Below are 22,678 nucleotides of genomic sequence, written 5' to 3' on the forward strand. Positions count from 1 at the left end.
CCTGACTCCCCTCTATCAAGCAGTTATCAACCGTTTCTTCGGCCATTCCATTGGCTGTTCATACCTTGTTTCTGCCCGATGAGCTTGGCTTGGAAGATTCTCGTGCTAGGCTTACCGACCTGGCTTGTTCGATTTGGGAGCAGGTAATCGGCGCGACAAATAGTGTACTTTGGTGCATCCCCGTGGGTAGCAGATGGCGATGGCGGAGCGTTGCAACTTGCAGGGGGGGCTGGCCAAGGTAACCCCACCATCAGACTGAGAGCCACGCCATACCCAACAAGACCTAATTTCCTGCAAGCCATTCACTCGTTCATCCAGGATTATCTGTCGACACACTTCATACTACATATCGCCTGGAGGGCCGGTCGACGCCGGGCTTTTACCGTTGGTCGACGTCGTTCGGTAAAGCACTCCTACTTGACCTAATATCGCCAAGGGTCGTTTCCTGTCGGCCAGAAGGTTCCAATCGTACCCCCAGAGCAAAGAGGCGGTAAGCCGAATTACTGAGACGCTCCCTGAGGTGCTTCTAAAAGGCTTCCATACATACTAGGTACGGCAGGCCTACAGGGAGTGGGAAACATGTGCTACGCAACACGAGACAGCCTTCATTGTTCGTAAGCAAGCAAGGTAGTCGGAAGCAGTGCCGCGGCAGTTTTGACTCATCACCAACAAGGCCGTACTGTAGAAAATAATCCCAAGTGATCTACATCACAGGTATGTATGTACCTAGGCAATGCTAACAAGGCAGCTCGCGAGAAACACATGTTCTAGGCCTCGTCAGTCAGCAACAGCTGTTCCTGGCTCCGCGTTTGCGGCCCTGATGAAACAACGGGGAGGTCTTGGGGATATGTGACGATCACACCCTGCTTCTGGATGGATGGAAAAGCCGAGCTCTGAGTTCCTTGGATCCTTGGAGTCTACAGATCTCCCGCAGTTGGGCTGTCGTTGCAATTGTACCTTTCCAAGGGTATGGACTCTGGAGAAGCCGGAACTATACGATAAGCTAAGAGCCACAATCATATCATTACCTTCGAGGGACACGATACGTAGATAGATGCCTAACCCCGTCTTTACGAGCATTAGCACGTTATGGGATGTCAGTCAGACTTTTCACTGGCCATCGTATGTACGGCCGGATAGAGGTAGGTAGGTAGTCGGCTGCAGTATGGGGGGCTTATCTTATCAAGGCCGACCTACCTAATCACCCCGCCATCGAGAGAGACATGGATTTTCATTACACTACTCCAACCAACATCCCGTACATACATATCTCCACCCTCTCAATGCATGCCCTGCAAGATTCCAGACACCCTCCTGTCCTCCCTTAATCTGGGATGAAATGTCCTTCGCCTTTTGATTTGACGCCCTACGTGGGGCTCAACACCTGCACTGCATGCGCTTAGAATGCAGCTTGCGCATCCGCTCCACCTCCTGCGTTCGCGAGGAAAAGCAGTCGCTATGGTCGGTGGTCGGTGGTCGGAGAGGGGCCTAGGCAAGCCGAGGAGTATACCACACCCAGAGCGAGCTCAGAGACGACACAGGCACGACAAGCTATCCGAGATTCTCGCCGTCTTTGTTTGATCGGTCGGTTTAATGGCTGAAACCATCAACGGCAACACCCAACCCAAACCGACCCCACCACTAGGTTAGACTGACCTGACCTGCGACCAACAGAGCGCTGTAACCATGGCACATAGCATTGTTCGTACATTGGTTGCGTGATCCTGGGGTTGGCCTCACCTTATCATTCGAAAGATCCTGACGCCAAATCACACATTATTGGGTTCGAAGGGGGGATCAGTTACCCCCCCTGGGGAAATGCCCCGGCCATCCAACCAGAGTAACCCAACCTCGTCGTAGACTATCCATGCCCGTATGTTCTCCTAGGCCATGACACATTTCTATTCTACTTTTCTCGATTCGATCCATCTCTCGACATGTGTGAAACGCCACTTTGCTGCATTCTTCTTCCTCTGCATCGCAGGTAAAGCCGATCGATGGATGGCAGTACGCGTGGCTGGCTCCGTACCTGAACGGAACATCGCAACTCCGAGCACCCAAACGGCCATACTATACTGGTGATAGCAGTCAAAGTTTTGGGATGAGCGAGTATATCAGTTCGACACAAGTTTCCATACTAAACGATCCGATTACTTACCCCTGAATCGGGCTTGACGCAAACTAGACCTGGTCCTGGATCTCTCTTGATACACGATATCCATAGCGCTCGATGCGAATTGCTCGCAAGATAGCTGGAACCGGGTGATTTATGGTTCAGATAGGTTGAGTATGCTGCCGAGCTGTTGCTGTCTAGCCGAACTGTCCTCATGAAGCACGCGCGAGTCAGGAGAAAGCACTCACCGCCATATACCGGGACATATCACTGCAGGAGTCTTGACGTAGTTATCGGTCTCGCATGATAGGACCCCATTTCTCTGTGCTACAAAAACTCTAGCGAGCAAGACTTTTGCCCGTCGCAGTGATTATTAATGACATAGCTTTGTCTGCCTGGTAGTCGAATGCTCATGTATACATACACCGGGGCAAAGGGAACCGTATTCGACAAGCACACCCTAGCGACCACGCAGGAGGATGAATAACATGACTGCACCGCGTAGTCCGGCGCCAGTCTGGGATATGATATGTAGTGATATATTGCTTCAAGCTGGGGAAGCGGTTGCACAGCATAATGGACGCCATACAGCACGCCCGTTGGGTTGAGCGGCATGAAAGCGAATATGCTATCTACACCTCCGATGGATCAGATTGGGTAACCACTTGACCGCCCGTTGGAGTCGATTTGCCCAAGCGTCTTGCGAGACGTGGACCGGTCTGTCTGTCAAGGTGTTTCGGAAGATGTCCCTTCTCCTTCGTGATCCATCATCGTCCTCGGTGGTGCTCGGCTGAGAAGCTAAGTGTGCAACATAATGTCCGGCCTTTTCCCTCCTCCATGGGGGGGAAGAAGTAAAAGAATATATGTGTTATTGGACGTGTAGCTTCCAAGATTGCATGCATCTCCCTCCGTATCCCAGGTCAATTAATTCCCGAACATCCAATAGCCAGCTCTGCTTGACTTGGTGGTCCACCATCCCGTGCGGCAACCTTCTTACATATATTGATGCGTATCTGCAAAAACAGTCCCGTTAGGGGCAGGGCACATACACGAACAGGCAACAACAATAACATGATCGAGTCTCTTATCATATCACGCTGATGCGGCACTCCCTAGATTACTCGCACGATCATCTCTCGGTGGCAATGACGGCTGCAAAGCGGCAGGCTGTCTATATTAAAAAGCAGGGATATCTTATGCAGTCTATAAACAAGTGAATCAGTCGAATCTGGAAAAGGGGGTATCATCTCTAACACGTCCAACCGCCTCGGACCTCTGTGCATGCTGTGGGAGGGAAAGGGTACAGTAGCCAAGAAAACCAAATCAAGCAGCTCCAAAAACAACAACCGAAAAAGGCCCAAGAAAAGCCATGAAGAGGGTGGTGTTCCTCCCCCAATGCACACCACCACCACCACACACATTTATCATTATCACCCCGCAACCGGTGGACCGGTCGGTGGGAGAGCTAGAACGCCCGAGCCAAGACGGACGTCTCCCTTCCCCCCTTGCCCGCCAGCTCCCTCTTCCATCGGTGAGAAACTGCTCACACACGTCATTCCCACGTCGGCGGCTGTGCGCGCCAACCACATGTCGATCTCCGTTCCGAGCGACGGAAAAGAGGATATTCATTTTCCTTACCACACTTTCCCGGAAACCGTTTCCCCAAAAGCTTCCCGTCTTTATGCCGCGGCGGTTACTTCTCAAATTCCAATTGACTGGCTGACCGCCTATCAATGAAAATGCAAGCGGATGATGGAAAACAGCATATTCTGCAGTACATGCAGCATGACCGCCATACTCGTAGGTAACAGCTCGGGCCAGACGGCTAGGTCGAGCTTCCCCTCGACGCTCGCGTTGACGCCGAAGCACCAGCGGATGAGAGCACGGAGCAAGAAGGCCGCGACGAGCTCGCACGCCCACGTGATGGTGGAGGCGTAGAAGGTGAAGCCGAAGTTGTAGCCGTCCTCGATGTCCTCCGGGTCGTCGAACGCGAAATAGGGGTAGACGTCCTGGTTGGAGCCGAAGTGCAGGACGAGGATGCTGCCCAGGAAGGCCAGCATGCTGACGTTCTCGGCGATGAACCGGATAAAGACGTTGCGGATGCAGAGCTTCTGGTAAGAGGCATACGACTGGGTCGTCAACCCGAGGAACGACATGATGCGGTGCCACGTCATGCTCATGGTAAGGGGGACGAAAACGATGAGGGAAGTGGACGAGAGCGCCTGCAGCAAGATAAATTGCGATGGCGAGCGCAGGCGTGCATACAAAGCTCGCACATACGTCTGGTAGGTCAACATGAAGTATCTGGCAAGCAACCGGTCAGCAAGTCTCGGACAAATGGAGAGGGAGAAGAAGATCGCTCTCTTACAGTTTGAATATCCAGCTCAACGGGTAACTTCCGACCCGTTCCCCTTCGCTGACACCCAGGATCCAGCCCGTCAGCGCGTCGAGTAAGTGGACCGTTATGACCCAGCTATACACATAAACGACCGTCTCCAAGTTGTTGTGCGGTAAGGTCCTGAGATATATCTCGGCGTAGGCCTCTCCTATAAGGTAAGCTAGGAGCCCGACGAGAAGGGCGAGACAGAACCACACAAATCGTACGAAGCTCGCCGGTAGCCAGCGGCGGCGCAACATAGCCGATGCACGACCTCGTTGCGAGGGGAGGGGCGTGTAGTACATTGTCTGGATCTACGTTGTAGTCATTCAGTCCCATACGGCGGCGATGACGGTTTCGGTCAGCTACACTGTCACCCTCGCTGGTCCACCAGGACGAGGTGAATATGCGCTGCGTCTCGGATAGCGAGTTCCTGAGCCCGAGATGCCGCTCGTGTAGCATGAGAATGCAAAAAGCGATAGCTACCGGCATGGCCATGATAACGAAGGTCCAGGAGATCCAAGCGGTGTTGTGGATGGTGAGGAATTTGAGCTCAGGCACCATGTACACTGGAATCGGTGCGGCAAGACCCAAAACCGCGATTAGAGTGATTGTCAAGGGGAAGCCCAGATTCGACGGCCACCAGTTCAAACTGTAGAGGTTGAAGACCTTGGTGATCCACATCAAAGCCGTGAGGTTGTAGAAGCCATAGTATACGAAAAGGAAGAACCAAAAGTTGACCTGGACCCGAGCGGCCCCGTGACCGGGGGTTTGGTGGTCGTTGTCGTGGCCTGGATTCCGGTCCGGGTCGCCAGGCCGGAGAGGATATTGCGGAAAGGGAATAGCACACCAAGCCACAGCCTGTATACACCCGTCAGCATTTGAGTTAGGGTTTACGGGATAATGCATAGGTCATATATGTGCCTGAGCTACTCACCAAGGCTGCTGGCAAGAACACCAGGACTCCCCAGCGTGTCCACCATCTCTCCACGACCCTTTTCACCGCCGTCTGGCGTGGAGCGATGATCAGGTCCTCCACGTTACGCCGCACCCATCTATAAGCCTTGTGTCCATAATCAGCCCCGTCATGATCTTCGTAGTCGTCGTCGCCGTCGTCGTCGGGCGCTATGCCGAGCCCGGAAGCAATCAGCGCGCCATACCCGACATGCACACTGCCGCGTCCGCCGCCGTTGGACAGCAGACCTAGCGCCGAGGCGGAGTGTGGGCGCTGTTGGCTCCGTGGCACGGCGCGAAATCGGCCGAGGAGTGGCGAGGCGTCCGAGGCGTGCTGGCGCGCCGTTTGTGAGGTTTCGGTGCCTGGTATGAAGGGGAAGAATTCGGGCATTCTCTTCCCTGGGGTTGCAATGTGACGTCTCCTCCTACTTCCTTGTGCTCCCTCACACTTGTCGCTCGCCTTTTGGTTTTCTCTGTGTGCCCCCCTCTCTTTCTCTTTCTGCGTGTCTATGGAGTACACGGGTTTCCCAATTTTGTGCTTTTGTGGTTACGCCGCAGGGGCCGTATGTTCGTGGCTGTCGGGATAGGTTTAGAAGTTGGACATGTTACATAGTTCCGGTTGCGTGCTCTTTTGTTGCTCGTGCACTCCAAAGCAGGGCCTACGAGAATCCGGCACTCGAGGCGCACTGGGCGGGGCGGTCGGTCGGAAGGGACTGTTTTTCTTGGTCTTGGTCGCTTTGCTGTGTCGTCCTTCTTTGAGGGTTTGTCCTCAGACCGCAAAGAAGGCAGGTATTGGTGAACCAAGCGGTCCCGTTGACTGGGGCTCTGGATGGACCGACACTCCAAGTGTCTAACTCGTGACAGCTCGCGATGACGCTAATGGGCGCTGCTAGGTTTACATAGTGCAGAGACCCTGCAATCTACTCGGGTCTAGTGGCTGCATGTCACTAAAGTACTGGGCTTGCTTGGCTTGTTGAAGGCAAGGCCCCTAGTGGAGGTCCCTGTCCTTCCCTGTCTGCCTCCTTCCGCGTTCGGTTTTGTGCGATGTATGGGGTTTCCTTTTACGGACGCCAGGTCTTTGTTAGAGCCGTGATGATTCCCGACTAGGAGATGTATTCTACCTAGCAAACAAGTGTGTTTTGTATGCTGTCTAATACAGGTATCCAATGCAGTTATTATCAGGTCAACTTACCGCCGTTCGCGATCCGGCAATCCGGCAAGAGGGTAGCACATGCTGCACATCAATCCAGGGCTGGGTGTAGAGTTCATTAACAACAAACTGCCCGTAGCCTGGCTTGCATTGCATCCATCGGTTCTTATTAGTATTGCATACAAACTCCAATGGTTTGCCAGTTAGCTCGGCCACCTACCGGCAAGCTACGTGTAGGTAGTCCCCCCATCTTATATGAGGGCTTCGTGACCTCAGTCCCAGACAGCTGCACCTGCAACACAAAAAGAAATCACAGGAGTTGGTACAGGGCAGGATTCCCAGTATTTGGCATTGCACCCGGTCTTGATGCAGATGAACATTTCAAATCGGCAAGAATTATAATAGTGGTACAAAGGGTTGCAATATTTCCGACTCAATAAGCAGTTCGCATCGAGAGTTGGTGGTATGGTATAATGTTGGTTCGTCGTGAGGTGGTTCTTTCTAGTCGTTGAGATCACCCCCCAGCTCCTCTTCCTCTTCCTCGTAAATTTCAGAATCCGTATCTTCTGAGTGGCCGTTACTATCATTGTGGTTGCCTTCGATGACGCGACCTGACTTTTCCAGCTCGCGGTCTTCTGGCGCAGCCCCTTCGACTTCATCAGCAAAGCCCACGCGTTTGGGGGGAGAAGAAGGCTCCTTGGCTACTTCTTCCAATACATCCCCGCTCCATGGCTTGCATTCCTTGACCGACTCGCCACAGCGCAGACAAGTCCATCCTTCACCTTCTTCTCGCTCTAGCCGAGTCGCCAAGCAGACATAGCAGTATATGCAACCACACGGTATCGTCTCATAAGGGTTTGTAATATCGGTCTGCGCCGACCCAACGACTCCACTGGATGTTGCCGCGGCAAGGACCTCATTCTCCGATGTAGCACTATTCTGATCCTGATAGCAGATTGCACATGTCCGTTCAGGCAGGAAAGCGAATTCGCCCTGCTTGCTGCTGTTTGCGTCTTTAGATCGGATGTAGACTATGTCTTTGGTCTTTTTCCAGGCACGAGAGAGCCATCGACGCCAGCGGTTAATGCCAACAAGTGGCAGGACAAAGAGTAGAAATTCTGTGAAAGCGTGCCACACGAGCTGACGGTTGAGATACTCGAACGAGACCTCTCGACTGACCTGGCTTGTCGGCGGCACTAGTCGTATCCGCAGGAGCCTATCCAGAAGCGTCCGATATCTTCCATGCAACAAGAACACAAGAAATGAGGCAAAAGCTGCCACGGAGTGCACAGTGGACAGTTTCGAGGTGATGCCGGACAACCGTTGCACCAGTGGAGTTGGTGCGTCATAACCATTGTCCTGGTCTAGCAACCAGTCCTCCCATTTGGTCCATCCGTATTTGCCGCCGACAGTGATAAGCCCATAGAGAACCTTTTGCCATTTGCTCGGTGGCGCTAGGCTAGACGAGCTACGTCGCACATCGGTGTATTTGAGGTTTTGTAGAGCGGCCCCGTACGTGGCATCGTGATCCCACAGGGTAAGTTTGAATAGTACTGCGCGAAGGCCCAGCAGTATCTCTGCCGACCAATCGTCTTTTATGTTGCCTCCGAGGTATTTGAGCGCATCACCGACCTGCCCCCGGAGGAGCTCGAGAAGCTCTTCGTCGAGAAGCTCGGCGTCGACCTGACCGACGCGAAAGGAGGGCCTCGTCCCCTCGCGTGATGACAACACCTCCCAAGCCGATAGTGTCGAGGACCCGAGTCGGTTGAGAGGGAAAGGGAGCCTGGCGGCGCGCGACCAGGCTTGGGACCCTTCGCGACGTGTGGTGAGGCGGGCGTGGTTCTCTCGTTCACGGGCTTGTCGGCGCGCAGCCAGTCGCTGCTGCGCCTGCGCAAAGCTGCTGGAGGAGCTCATCGAAGCAGCATCGCCGGGCTGAATTTGTAGATGGTAATTCGTGCTATCCCGCGGGCATTATTCGAGGTGTGAGGAGGTCTGGGAACAAGAGGGATGTCCGGGCTGTGTTGTTGTGTGATGAAGACAGTGCGTTCGTTGGTAGTGACGCAGGGTAGGCTGTTGGCACCAATCGCGAATCAATCAAAATGGCCGAGGTATGCTAGGTAGGACCTCGGTGGCACACCGAACATGGAGAGTGCGAACTGGCTGATCCCCACTACGTAAGGCCCCCGGCCCCCTGCATTCACTGTGACCCGCCTCCCCATTGTGACTTGGCCTTAAATACAACTCCCGTCATCGCCCCTGTGGTATGTAGGTAGAAACCGATCATGATCATCTTGAGTTTCTGTACATTGGTTTTTATGAAGTTGATTTATTTGAAGACTTCCGGAAATCGTCGCATCATGCGAGCCAATAATACCCTGCGGAACTGGGGAACATCTCACCATAGCCTTTTGAGCTAGAGTAAAATGTGATAACCAATTTCATTGCTACAAGTACTTCTTTAACTTACATGCCTAACTAAGCGGTTCATGGTCTTGCACTAGAAGTTGATAACATCAGGCACTTGCTCGAGGTTATACTAAAAGCAGAGACATATTACATTATCATATACATGTATCGTACAGGGCTGGCCTCACCGCATCTCTAAACCCATCGTTACGTCACTACTTACCTTGGAGGGTTCCGGCCAATCGCAAGGGTCTCAAAAGGGGGTCTCATGGTCGGAGCAAGTGTAAGCACTCTTATTCAAGTGCCCTGGGCAAGGGGATCTCTTCCATTCTTTTTTTCATTAAGCGGTACAGGTAATAAATTCGGTACAGAAGGCTATGCAAGTTCGCTTCAAAGTTAGGAACTTCGAGGATGCATATTCGTTATATCGCTATACTCACTTATACAAGCTTCTGGCTGTAAGTAACCAGTATAGGTGATGCGTTGCCACAGTCCTCCGGTGAACATGGCACATCATATACAAACATCCTTACTATCTACTATAACAAAGCCACGAACAAAGTTGAGGCAGGTATAGACCGGACAGAGCGGCAGGCACAAGTGCTGCGATAAAGCTGGCGATATAAGCATTAAGGGGTCATGCAGCGAAGAACTTTAGAATACTCTCAGTCTCTGGTTAAGCTACAGGTGAGTAAGTAGTTACTTGAGCTATGTGTGATATAGCGAAGTGAGCCATTCATTGCTCGCAACCCGGGTCTGCACTCCCTTTATTGTCGTCAAGTTAAATATGCAGCAACTTGATAACCTACCTCACTCTCTTCGGGTTTACTTTTCCCGCTCCACGCCTCACCATCCGTCTTACTCTATCGGCTTTGCTGTCCGCCATCCCTGTACATGACCTCAGCATCATCTTTATTGGCCATATAGAGAATGGACTGCCCTATACTTCCCGCATAGCTGAAGACTTGTCGGTATTACCATCCCCCCGCCGCTTTGGCGGCCGCCATGCTACCAACCGCCAAGAGAAGGCCAGCTCGCATACAAAGTCCCGGAATACGCAGCATGCATAGCAAGGGTGCGTCTGACTTCTGCATGTCGGCGATTATTCTGCAGGACAGACCTAGGCATAAGTATACCTGTATGGGCTTCCTTGAGGGCCACTCTGGATCATCTTACTTAAGCACCCCCCGGTTCCCCCATCGCATCACACTTGGCTGTCCAAAAACCACCTACAGCTTATAGCTGTTTTGGAGAAACAATCATTCTCTGTGCATTGGAAACGCTTGTTGAGCCCTCGTGCCGGGCGCCGAGCCGTCATGACCCGGAGCACAAAGACTACGGCAAATCTCCAGAGTCAGGCTTCCGCGCCAGATAGCTCCGACCCAAGGCCGAGTTCCCGAGGTTCCAGGTCGGCCGTTCGTGTATCGCTCGCATGTGTGCAATGCCGTTCCAAGTGAGTAGCCAGGCCCGTGGTACTCAAATGAATTATGGGCGAGGTTAATTATTGATATTACAGGCACATGAAATGTGATGCTACATTGCCTGCTTACAAGCGATGCACTAACGAGGGAAAAACTGTAAGCTACTCAGTCATCCAGGGACACTATCACTATCGCAGCACGGTGGTAATGCCGGTTCTTCTTCCGAATGATCCAGCAGCTCTTACTTGAGGAAACGGTCTCTACATGGCCTAGATGCCAGGTGCTGACTCTGGAGTTATTAGTGCTTTTACGCAAAATCCAGACGAGGTATCCGCGATCAGAAGAAAAGGAGTCTGATGTCGGACAGACCAGTTGTGCTACCCATGATTGAAACGATTGGACCTGAGGCCCGGGTTCCCAGAGTCAACCCAACATGTAATGTGGAAGATGGCAATCTGATGAGCTGGGCGCCATCAGTGTGCATTACTCCGGGATCAGGGGCATACGGGAAACACAGACCTCTTGATTTCTATTACAGTTGTTTCCATGTCGCACACCCATTCATATTACCACAAAGGTTCCTTCTGAAGCAAGGCATAGCGGATCCTAGCTCTATGCATTTCTTGCTAATGGCAATCAACTACATCGGCTCTTTATATTCAGGGTACCGATCGGACGAGCTGAGAGATGCCGCCTATGCTGCAGCTTGCGCTCTCCTCCCCATCACGCCACAATCAGTCCAAGGACTGCTCATCATGAGTCTTGCTGCTTTTGGAAATGCAACCTTCACATATCACAGCGGGTGGCTGCATCGCGCGAACACAATGGCTCAGGAACTGGGGATGCACAAGAAAGGATTCGCTGCGGCAGCCCCTGATTCAGTCGTTGCTGAAAGTTATCGGCGGACATACTGGGGCCTGTATTGGCTGGATGTTTGCCGCAACATCTTCGAAACTAAAAGCCTGTGCGACCTCCCAGGTGATGTGGATTTGCCCTGTGAAGAGTGGGAGTATGAGTCAGGGGTAGGGGTCCTTTCTTACACTCTCCAGAAGGGGACGAGGTCGTAGCAGCAACGGCCTAATATCCCCTGAGCCAAACAGATAAAGGATTCGCATAAAGGCTAATACACTCGGTCTAGAACATACCTAACTCGACATCATTAGCTCAGTATGATGTGCATAGTGCCCTCGGCACAGCGGAGTTCTCTTCATTGGCATATCTGGTTGACCTGTGCCGTATTATAGCGACTTACGTACTCACTTACCACGATGCTCCCGAGGACAAGAAGGGGGATCTTTTCGAGCGGGCAGACTCTCTCAGATATGACTGGATCCTTAAGGTACCAGCGTGGAAGCTAGACCTGGTAAACTCGGAAGGTTCGGTCGACATTGTTTTGCAGCAGGCGATTGGGTTAGCTCACAAGTAAGTTGTTTGTTATTCGCTATCCCATCCATGCTACATCGCAAAGCCTTAACACTCTGGTATAGTTCCCGCTTGAAGATCCGAGACAATGTCGCAAGAAACAAGCTCAGCCTCAAGGAGAGCTGCTCTCTCGGCCCAATCGCCGGCCCGTCCGTGGGCGCCCAGAAGGTCAAGTGCTTCGGCTGGCACGCGATCACCACGGAGATGCAGGCCGCCAACGACATGCTCGCGCTCTTCCGCAAGCCTCTCGACCTCAAACATCTCTCGCCCTTGTTGGTGTCCGGGATGCAGTGCGTAGCCCTGGTGTACCTAGACGCGTGCGTGTTCCAGGGCCTTGACACGCCGGTCTATCGGGAAAAGCTCACCATGCTTACGCAGATACTGGCCGTGCATGGACAGATCTGGGAGGTCTCACGGAGCTTCACTGAAGAGCTCCGAGACGTCGTGGCGGAATACTTGTCGGCGCCCATGGATCCGACCGAGCCCTCCCAGGACGAGATATGGCCACCACCAGCCTCTGCTGTCACTGCTGGCGATGCCATAGGAGAGTGTCGAGTTTGCTTTTCCCGACTTCAATCGATTGGACACCTTTGATGTCTGGGTGCATGCCAATGATCAGACGGTCAATGTATATGAGTAGGTGTGAAAAACGCCCGGTGATCCGGTTTTTTGTTGCATGCTTGAGTACTTGACTGTCATGGTTCACAGGAGGGGGTGAGGTCAATCTTCTAATGGCGGATGCGCGACACCTTGGAGCAAACGCTCTTGATACCTCTTGGGTTTTGTTCATGATATACCTACCTATGCATTAATATACGATGATGCCTAAATTTTTAGGTATATGTTTGACACATATTCCTTGGGAATACTCTGATGGTGCCTGGATCGATCCATTATTGACTGCCTAAGTAAGTAAATATTCGGTATTTACTTAAGTTCTATAGGGATGGAAGGTGCACTGTACGCAGTATTGGGAACTTCGCAGTAGGCGGTGGGCCCCACCTAAGCTGTCATCCCGTGCTGGACCCCGACGCTTTTTATGATCACCACCATCCTCTGCCCCGCCATTTGATGTGCCCAAAGAATGAACTCGTGGTGGTAAACAAAATAATATCGTCTCTTTGGCGCACCCAGCATTGGCACAAGTGCATAGTATAGGACTTGCCCCCTTTCCGGCTCAGGTGCGCCGAGTCTTGATTTCTGTTGGCATCATGAGTTTCTCTATTGAAGTCGCTGGCCAGGCCAGCCCGCTCAGTCTGCAGGAGCTGTGGCGCACCCTCCAGTCGGCAACATCTCAAGACTACAGCCAACGCCAGTCTGCCGGCCAGCAGCTCACTACCTGGGAAGTGCACGAGGAATACTACCCTGCGCTGCAGGTAAGCTATCTTGTTTGGATCTAGACTGTTATGTGCCTAACTAACCTGGTGTTTCACCTTCTCCAGATGGTCTTCCTCGAAAGAACTCTTCCTCACGAGATACGACTACTAGCCATCATCCAGCTCAAGAATGGCATCGACAAATACTGGAGGCACCACACACTCAAGAATGCTATACAGCCTGCCAAGAAGGACCTGATTAGGTCTAAGCTATTTTCTGGTACTGTCGGTGAGCCTGACAAGCAACTTGCCTTACACAACGCTCTCGTCACCGCCAAGATTATCCGCATCGACTACCCCCAAGCCTGGCCCGAGGCCCTGCCAAATCTGATATCACTCCTTCGAGAAACAAAAGATGGAAACCAAGCCGAACTCGCGGGTGCTCTTCTGGTTCTGCTGCGCACGGTCAAAGAGCTGGGAACCGCACGCTTGCGCAAGTCGCAGACGGCACTGCAGTCGGTCACCCCGGAGCTTGTCTTCGTTCTGGGAGAGATATACTCCAACACTTCCACGTTATGGATGTCAGCTGTCGACTCAGGAAGAATACAGGAAGAAGAAGCCGGTATGGCTATACACAACAGTCTGGTCGCCTTCAAGGCTCTGCGGAGATTGTTGGTAGTTGGCTATGAATACCCCCATAAGGACAACACTGTCAAAGCAGCATGGGATTTGCCACGGGAACAGTTCGTCAAGCTTGTGGGCTATTCTAGCCAGGAGGATAAGCTGCCGCAGCCAATATTGGACATGATTGGGAAACATCTCATGCAATTCGCCAAGCTTCATGTTGAAATGGCCACTGAGCATCCTGCTAGTTTCGCATCGTTACCCAACTCGTTCGATCTTGTGCAGACATACTGGACTCTTGTGGTTGAGTTCGCCCAAGTGTTTAACACGTCCGAGGGACTACGTCAAGGATCCTCATCCGTGGGTGCCGGTCACAAATCCAAGGTGGAGGGTCCGTTGCTCGAAAGACTTGCTCTGAAGGGTCTGCTCTTGGTTCGCTCGTGTGTGAAAATGGTTAACTCACCCCAGCAAACCTTCAAATACCGTTCTCAGGAAACAAGAGAAGAACAGGCGGCACTTATTCTATCGGTGAAACAAGGTCTACTGACAGATGATTTGGTGGTAAAAATAGCTCACCTGATCATCTCCCGACTCCTGATCTTCCGAAAAGCCGATATCGAGGCTTGGGAAGAGGAGCCTGAGGAGTGGGAGCAACAAGAGGAAGCCCAAGGTGCAGCATGGGAGTGGGAGGTTCGCCCTTGCGCAGAACAACTCTTGCAGCAGCTGATCACCCACTACAAGCAGCTGCTAATGGAGCCTCTGCTTGCCTATTTCGCAACCCTTCAGGACCCTCAACTCGAAAACATGGTCAGGGAAGCGGTCTACAATACAATAGGATTGGCAGCCGCACACGTAGAAAAGCACTTTAGCTTTGATGAGCTGCTCCGATCAACAATACCAGTTGATGCCCAACAAACAGGGCCTAACTGTAAGATACTAAGGCGACGTATCGGTATCCTCATTAGCCAATGGGTACCAGTTCACATCGCCCCTGCGAGTCGTCCTCTGATATACCAGATCTATCGCCACCTTCTACGCCATGATCCTGACGACCCTAACAATGATCTTGTCGTCCGCATCACAGCAGCCAGGCAATTCAAATGGGTAGCTGATGATTTCAGCTTCAGTGGCGAAGAGTTCCATCCTTACGCGGGAGACATACTCAAGCAGCTGCTCCAATTGCTCGGAGAAGTGGAAGTTGACGAGACAAAATTGGCCATATTGAATACGACAAAAGTCATCATAGAGAGAATGGAAACTCATGTCACAAGTTTTGCTGACTTGATCATGTCAGCACTTCCCAGCATATGGGCCTCTGCTGGAGATCTCGGCTTCATGATGAAGCAGGCCGTGTTGACCATTTTACAGTCCCTGGTCATGTCTATGAAGACCGAATCTCAACGTTATCATCATATTATCCTACCACTGATCGCGGAAGCTGTTCAAGAGGGTAGTGATGTTTACGTCTATCTCATAGACGAGGCACTTGAGCTGTGGACCAATGTTCTACTTCAAACTTCGCCCCCTTTACCACAAGAGCTCCTTGGTCTTCTTCCCCATGCCATTAGGCATCTGGAAGCCCACACAGAACACCACATGAGTAACCTTGCCATTACGGGTTCTTATATTACATTGGCACCCGAGGCGGTGCTTGGCGACCAACATAGACAGGCACTGCTTAAAGGCCTAGCCGCGACCTATACTGCCACCAACCGCGAGCAAAGCGCGTTAGCCAGGAAATACAACGAGACATTGATTCGTTGCGCTAACGAGCTCGGTGGAACCGACGGCCTAAAGCTCATTTGTCAGGATTTAGCCGAAACCGGATTCCTCAAGTTCATGCTTGAGGGAATCCATGATGCATACGAGGCTCGTCAGACGTTGGGGCCGAAAGGGAGGCAACCTCGTGTAAGCAACTTGACGTTGACGGACTACTTTTCCATTCTCTCACGCATAGCTCTGGCCGACCCTGCTATCTTCGCTGAGTTGGTGGCTTCTCTTGGTTCGCTAGAGCAGGTCTGGCCCTGGCTAAGTGCCGAGTGGTTCTACAGCTTTGACTGCATGGCAGATACTTTGCGGCAGAAGCTGAACTTGCTTGCTTTGACTCGCTTGGTCGAACTGGGACAGCCCATGCAGGAACTTTTGCTGGGACAGCTGCAAGACTTCTTCACGATGTGGACTGGTGTTTTCGCTCAGGTTATGGACGAAGAAAACCCAAAACTAGACGCCACCATCATGACGGCGCCAGTCGAGGCGACAGAATGGGACACGCCCAAAGATGTTCGAGAGAGGGCGCTCTTGGCGAGCGACCCAGTGAGGAATGTCAACTGTCTCGACTTTGTCAGAAGCAGTCTGGACAGCTTAGTGCAGCGAGCTGGCGGCGGGGCCAGTTTTCAGGAGAATTATTTAGTCAACGTTGATGCCGATGTCCTGAACAGCTTCACTCGTGCGACAGGGTTCGGTTCTTAGCTTCGGCCACGAAAAATCGCTGATGCCGAATTCAAAATCATAATTGCTAGGTCGAGGAACCCCTCAACTTCTTGGCCACTGTCCACGACCCATCGCTGTCCCCAGTGATCCGACTACAGCCGGTGTCTAATATGGCCTATTTGCTCGTGCACTCAACAGCCCGTTATCACCAAGCAGGCCAGATAGATCTGGATTATTGCTAGACTCACATAGGAATTAATAAAGCAGGTCGAAATAAAGTTTTCTTCGTGACATACCTAATATGCTCGAGTGCGGCATCATTGTGGAGGTGGTCCTGCAGAAGTGGCAGTTGCTCGGGATGTTCTATCTTGGCGGCAGGATTGATGCAGATTTCATAGAAGCTCTCCCTGGATGAGAGGGCCAGCGTTACGCCAGTCGCAAAATTCATCCCGAGCCATGGTGAGACCGCGGAGTGGTAAAGACCAACAAACTTGTGGTGCGACATTGCGCCATATTCCTAGTCGTGCCAAAGGTTTTCTCCAGAGGGCGTCGGAAACCATATATGAATTCTGTGTCTGGAGATGGCCATACGGTAAAATCCAAGACGTGCAAGAACTTCTGAAATGCCATGAAAGAGTCGCCAGGGGCCACATTCGCAGGGACCAACATAGTGTAGAACATCTTATTCATTTCGCCTCTCAACGCCTTAGTCATTTCCGCTCCCAATTTCGTGACAGAGCGATTGACTACTTCGTCTCCCTTTTCATGGCATCGCGATTGACTACCAAAGCCAGGCGGCAAGGAGGTAAGTATGTATCGGGCGGTTCGCATCTTAGGAAACGAAGTTGCGTCAATCGCCGATGTGGCCAATCCGGGATATCGGGATCATCTCCTATTCGAAAGACAGTGTTCTTGATAGGATCGATAAACCTCTCCTATTCTGATTCACAGTTGGGGACTGAACAGTATGGAAGCCCCTTGCCTCCAAATCGAGGAAGGAGAGCCGGATTCGGGGTGGAAATACATCCGTTACCCGCTCGACCACACCGTAGTGATTTAATTCCTTACAGTAAGGGCTTCATCAAGTGAGTTGGGTGCTTTACTATGGGCTCGGTCTCCTCCCGATGCGGAGTCTGGATTTACCATTCCGGAATCTACGAAGGAAGGGAGATGCTCCTTGCCGCCCATGGCCGAGCCTCAAGCAAGAACCAGCGAAGAGCCGCCCGATCCAGAATATAGCAAGCGGCTGCGATATACACTTCTCTAGCTGACTTGGCATAGTCTGGCACCTATTGAGCTCTGGCGTCAGTATTGCTATTGCAGGCAATATACAGCACGTCTCAGGGAGTGACAGCAAAGGCTTAGCGGCTTCTGTGCCTAGTCCTTGCGCTCCTTTTGAGATGGTGCATTTCAGGCACTGGAGAAGGTGATGGGGATAACTTTTGCTAACCCTGGTGCCAAGTTCGGGTCCCTGACACGACAATGGTGCAACGGACTGCAGACCTCTACCGCATCCTTGGCTTCGTCTTGACGGGCTCGGTTGTTCAGGATTTCAGGATTAGAGTTTAGAGTCAGGGTTGATGTTGGCGGATGGGACGCAATTAGCAGCTCGGGGCTCCAAGTATAGATGTAGGGGCATATTATGCCTGTCTGTAAACCATCAATGCATTGCCTATTACCTACATACATACAGCAGATCGATAGTAGGCAGAATGTAGTCCATTTCTGCCCAGATTGGATGTTGGGGCAAGTACTTACCTTGTGCTGCCACTGTGGTCGCTGGAAGACCCAGGTGTACCTAGGTAGTAGAAACCTTATGTAGCCAAAGGTGGCACAGGTCTGCCCTTGGGGATGGACCTTTGCAAAGGACGGGACTGCATATAGTTAAAATAACCAATAAAGTCCTAGCAATATAAGGACATGTGGTGTAGTGGTGCACACCCAGAATGCGTGCAATCTTGATTCGTTCGAGAGCGACACAGGACGGGAGGCGTGAGTTCGAGCCTCACCAAGTCCACTATTTCTTTTTTGAAAAAGTCTTTTGTGAAAATCTTATCCCTTGACTTGTCTCGTATTACAACAACTCGTGTGCCGGCTCCGCCATCACCACACTCGCGCTCAGGGTTGTGCATATTCTCCATCCTCCCCCGCTTCTCCTGCACCGCTGTCTCGAAGATCAACGAGACCCCGGGGTTCGGAGAGCCAAGGTAGATGATAGTACTCCCAGCATAGCTGTAGATCTCCCGCATGATGCTGACTCGTTGGTTGCGCTCCAGGATGTTGGCCTGGTTGATACAAATGGCATCAACCCAGGCGGTCATGACCTCGGACGTGTTACGGATGTCCTTCAGCGCCGCGCTCAGGTTCGCCGTGATCCCTAGCTTGACGGATCCGCCAGCCAGGGTAATGGTGTCCGTGGGCGCCGGGCCACCCCACACCTAGGACAGCGCCGTGTAGGATCTCCTTCGCAGGGCCTGGGTAGAGCTCCAGCAACCGGATGTCATCGGGCTTCAGGAGGTCCATGTAGATGGAATCGTGTGGGGAGGACGTATCCATAACGGAAGCTAGCTAGCTCGCTGGCGAAAACAGGGGGCAAGCCGCGAGAGTTTAGATGTTAATAGACTGGGGGATAAACAAATCGGAGGTGGTGCGAAGCAAAGATGCATGCTGTCCTTATTAAGTAGAATCTGCCTTGTCCTGCCTTCGTCGTATGATTGAGCATGTTCAACCAGGCCTCGATGATTGGCCAAGAGAATCTGCAGCGGTCATCTGCCAAGCCTATGGGTACTCCTTACTATGTATCCTGCATGTCCGACTATTATGCCTCAGGCTGAACATGAACCACTTTCTCTGCGAGCGACTGTCAAGGTGTTCTCCGTACTGGGTAAAGACGTTTTAACTAAGTTGGCAGTATTTGTTTCTCTCAACCTCGCTCGTGAACCAATTGTTGGGAAAGCCGATACATGAAATTCTGCCTGGGTCAGACGCATCTATCAATGGCAGTCCGCTCGGCAGGTGGCATGAAGCTAGGCATCTTGCAGACTCAAGGCCTCCAAGCCAGTAAGCGCATTGGCATGTTTTCGTGTTAGTGGGTGTGCGTGACGGCACAGCTCATCTCGGGGAGAACTGCAACGGCGCACTGAACATCTTCGAACAACAATCGCCGATGTGATTTCGCCCAAGGTTTGTGATGCTACAACTGTTACGCCGAAGGTCACTTAATCAACTAATAGTGCTTGGATGACAACCGCTCGAGGCGTCTCTTGGACCAGTAGTATTCCGCCAGGGAATATCTGGAGGCATAGTACATGTAGTCCTGAGTGGTGTTCTGACTTATCAACGCTTTTGATTTCGTATAGTAGTACGACTCTGATAGGCATCAAAGGTAAAAGGGGCATAATACCAGCTACTCCAGCCGCAATGTCAAACACCCATAGTATCATATCGTTCACCTACCTAGGCCAGAAGAGTTATGCCCCTATAAATCTGGAAGCAGGCGCTGATATTTTGGATTGAGTGCATATTCAAGCCCGTTGCGTTGATGGGATGCTGTACGACGGCTGCCCAGGAAGAGGACAGCATATCCACGTCGTGCTGGATAGGTAGGGTTGAGAAAGCGTGCCATCGAAGATGGTGCCTTGAGTGTTTGCATTACCGGTATGACTTACAGAATCTTCCATTCTTCCTCTGGCATCTATGGTTATACAACAAGGATGGTCGCCCCGAAAGATTCGGGGATAACCAGCATGCCAACCAGGAAACCGCAAATAACACCGACTGGGTCGTAGGGATGACAAAAACGGGATGGCAAATCGCTCGCCTGTGTATGCCGGAAACAGCTCGTCTCTATTGCCTCCCAGGTCCAGATCCAAATTCGCGAGTAATGCCCGGATGCCGCGGAGGTGGCGGTGTGTCTGCATTCACACCATACCGTCCTGCGCGGGTGACTTGACTCGGGACATCGCCACTGATATAGAGTGGGACGTTAGAACAACATAATTCGATATACATCAAGTCGCCCGCGCTTAACGCGCGCCACGCGGCCAAGACTAGACGGCATTCATTGAGACCGGATGAAAGCAAAAGTCTAAAAGGCTCGAAGAACGTTTCGATTTCCGCTCCCTGGGTGGACCCAAAGAATACACCGAACGAAGTACAACGGCGCACGTCCAAAGAAGGGTCCGAGACAGCCGCCAGCCAAGTTCGGTAGACGACTCGAGCAAAGTCGTGGGGGATTCGAAGTAGGTAGCCCTTCCCGTCGTCGGTCGGGAGGCAAGTCGGGTAGCTGCAGCAACGACCAAACTCTTGATCGAGAGGGGTAGGAAATTGGAGGATTGCACGCACACTGGAACAGACAGCGAACAGACCCGGCTACGCACTTAGGCTCTGGCCGAGCTGGCACGCACCTGGCCGCTCACGACCACGCGGCAACAGGCTTCAGGTTCAGGGCTGCATGCGATGCACAGGCACAGAAAGTCAGCCAGTGGCGAGCCGTCCTCCCGAAACGAATCATGCCCACTGATGGCACCTAAGATAACCCCCCATTGCGCTTTAGTGGCATCAAGAAACTTGTTTACCATCTCCTACATCTTAAAACGGCTGCGGGTTGTATGTAAAATTGTACGGACTGGAGATCGTCGCTGCAGGTCCCGGCACATTTCAAACGCAAGCTGCGTATCATACGCGTCCACGATGGAGAAAGCCGCCAGGTTAAAAAAAGACTTCTTGTACATGCAGTAAACATCTCAAGAACTTGCGGTGATGACGTGGGCAAATGGTGGGTATCCAGGGCATGTAGAGAGAAAAAAAATCATTTTTCTTTGTTCATATTTTTTGTCGTCGGTGGTATCTCACGAGTCAGTCAGTATAGGCTGCCTTGCAGTCGGTGGAGGAGAGGGAAAGAGGCACGACACAAACACCAAAGCCAGTCAACATGCACCCTTTGCGTACATGATTCACTCAGCACTTACTCAGTGCTTGTTATATTCATTGAAAGAACTTGCGTCCTAGTGGCATATTTAGAAGGTAGCTGGAAGCCAGGTAATCAATCTAGAGGAAGCGCCGGTGCTGTTCAATTAAAATGTCAGATGAGCGGAACCCCACATGGGCGTGATAGCTGATCCAGATGGGTTAGATGGTGTGGGATTAGGTTACGGTAGGTACCTAAGGTAACAGTCAGACACAGAGCATGAACTGCGAAATGGCGACATTGGAGATTAGATGCGACCCCTAACCAGAAACCGCGCGATGGGTTTGGTGCTCGAAGAATCGATAATTGACGGTGAGCCAATGTTTAGGATACGAGTGCGCAACCGTTTACCAGCAAACTGCGGTTGAGCATGGCAATCTGAGAAATTCGAGTTCATACTTCCATAACCTACTCCGTAGGTACCTACATGCAGATCTAGATCCGATGCCGCCGTTAGGGAATCAGTGCGGTAATGTCGCGCACGCAAGAGTGTAGCAGGTATGTATGCTGTATGTAGAGTCCATAAGCTCCACCCCAGCTTATCGTCTTCTACTAACCTTACAGTACATACTCCCTACTCTGTACCTCCAATGCAATCAACCCGTTCTGGGCAGCACTGGCTCATCAGTCCCTTGGCGAAATGCAATGGATCCCTTGGCAAAGTGGCTCTCGCATCTCCTTTTCTCTAGTATATAGTTGCCCCGATACTTTCTGTGAGATTCACGATGCGCGAGATAGTAGGTAGTAGGGTTGTTCTGACCCGGATCTGCCAGCGGTTTTTACGGATGCGTTTCCAACCCTGTTTGTTCTCCAGTTTGTCTCCAGTTCCAACTTCATGGAGTCGCATGGGCACTGCTGATCTGGCCTGGAGACACCCATCGTACCAAAAGCTTGGCCTTCTTCCAAATCGGACCACCTATCAAGCTATGTTCGTCTGTTCTTCTCGTGCTTGGCACTTTGTACCTTGCATGCAATTCCGTTGCATGCGACCAACCACTACCACCATGGGGTGCGACCAACAGCAAAGGGGAGGGTTTACCTATCATTCTGCCCACCTGTATGTACGTTGTGGTCACTCAGGCCGTTTCGAGCACCCCAGGCACCAGGCCCGATTCACCTGAAGAAGCGTCTTCTGGCGCCTTTAGAACGACTGGGCAAATAACATCCCCATTGGCGGTTATACCCCAGCGACCCTGGTCGTCGTGATTTTAGATGGCGCCGTTTTTTTTCTCGACCGGATCCCAACGCCCGAAGCTAAGTGGTCGTAGATCCCCCTGATTAATTCCAGGGCAAAGTGACCTGGCTCATACACCCAAATTCGCCCTGATACACATGTCTCTGTTGTTCTGCCGATGCAGGTACCTGCTGTACGCCAAGCACACACCACCGGATTGGTCTGGCCAGCATGCCCATTCCCTACCACGGCAGACCAATGACACGGCTTCGCTGGAGTCGTGGAATGGAGAAGAGGAGGCTGTGGAGGGTGTGTCGACAAC

At 52.0% G+C, this 22,678-nt stretch overlaps 4 protein-coding genes across 4 annotated transcripts; 2 read left to right on the forward strand and 2 right to left on the reverse strand.

Moving 5' to 3' along the window:
- Positions 1-3,843: 3,843 nt before the first annotated feature.
- On the reverse strand, positions 3,844-5,835 carry PG994_007538 (uncharacterized protein; the record flags this gene model as incomplete). Its single annotated transcript, XM_066858947.1, is given in 4 exon segments — positions 3,844-4,417; positions 4,482-4,798; positions 4,809-5,351; positions 5,428-5,835. The coding sequence occupies 4 exon segments, from the start codon at positions 5,833-5,835 to the stop codon at positions 3,844-3,846; spliced, it is 1,842 nt and encodes a 613-aa protein (XP_066715889.1).
- A 1,260-nt stretch (positions 5,836-7,095) lies between these two features.
- Positions 7,096-8,508, reverse strand: PG994_007539 (peroxisomal biogenesis factor 2; the record flags this gene model as incomplete). The annotated part of the gene is made up of 1 exon (XM_066858948.1): positions 7,096-8,508. The coding sequence occupies one exon, from the start codon at positions 8,506-8,508 to the stop codon at positions 7,096-7,098; it is 1,413 nt and encodes a 470-aa protein (XP_066715890.1).
- A 1,808-nt stretch (positions 8,509-10,316) lies between these two features.
- PG994_007540 (importin-beta domain-containing protein) lies at positions 10,317-12,437 on the forward strand (the record flags this gene model as incomplete). The annotated part of the gene is made up of 5 exons (XM_066858949.1): positions 10,317-10,453; positions 10,517-10,577; positions 10,724-11,443; positions 11,560-11,843; positions 11,909-12,437. 5 exons carry the CDS (start codon positions 10,317-10,319, stop codon positions 12,435-12,437), a joined length of 1,731 nt encoding a protein of 576 aa, XP_066715891.1.
- Positions 12,438-13,054: 617 nt separating this feature from the next.
- On the forward strand, positions 13,055-16,252 carry PG994_007541 (importin 11; the record flags this gene model as incomplete). The annotated part of the gene is made up of 2 exons (XM_066858950.1): positions 13,055-13,219; positions 13,286-16,252. The coding sequence occupies 2 exons, from the start codon at positions 13,055-13,057 to the stop codon at positions 16,250-16,252; spliced, it is 3,132 nt and encodes a 1,043-aa protein (XP_066715892.1).
- Between the last annotated feature and the right edge of the window lie 6,426 nt (positions 16,253-22,678).

The sequence above is a fragment of the Apiospora phragmitis genome (genome assembly GCF_038363925.1).
Source record: "Apiospora phragmitis strain CBS 135458 chromosome Unknown utg000007l:1.0-2108841.0:1.0-2111359.0, whole genome shotgun sequence".
In the NCBI taxonomy this organism is placed as follows: domain Eukaryota; kingdom Fungi; phylum Ascomycota; class Sordariomycetes; order Amphisphaeriales; family Apiosporaceae; genus Apiospora; species Apiospora phragmitis.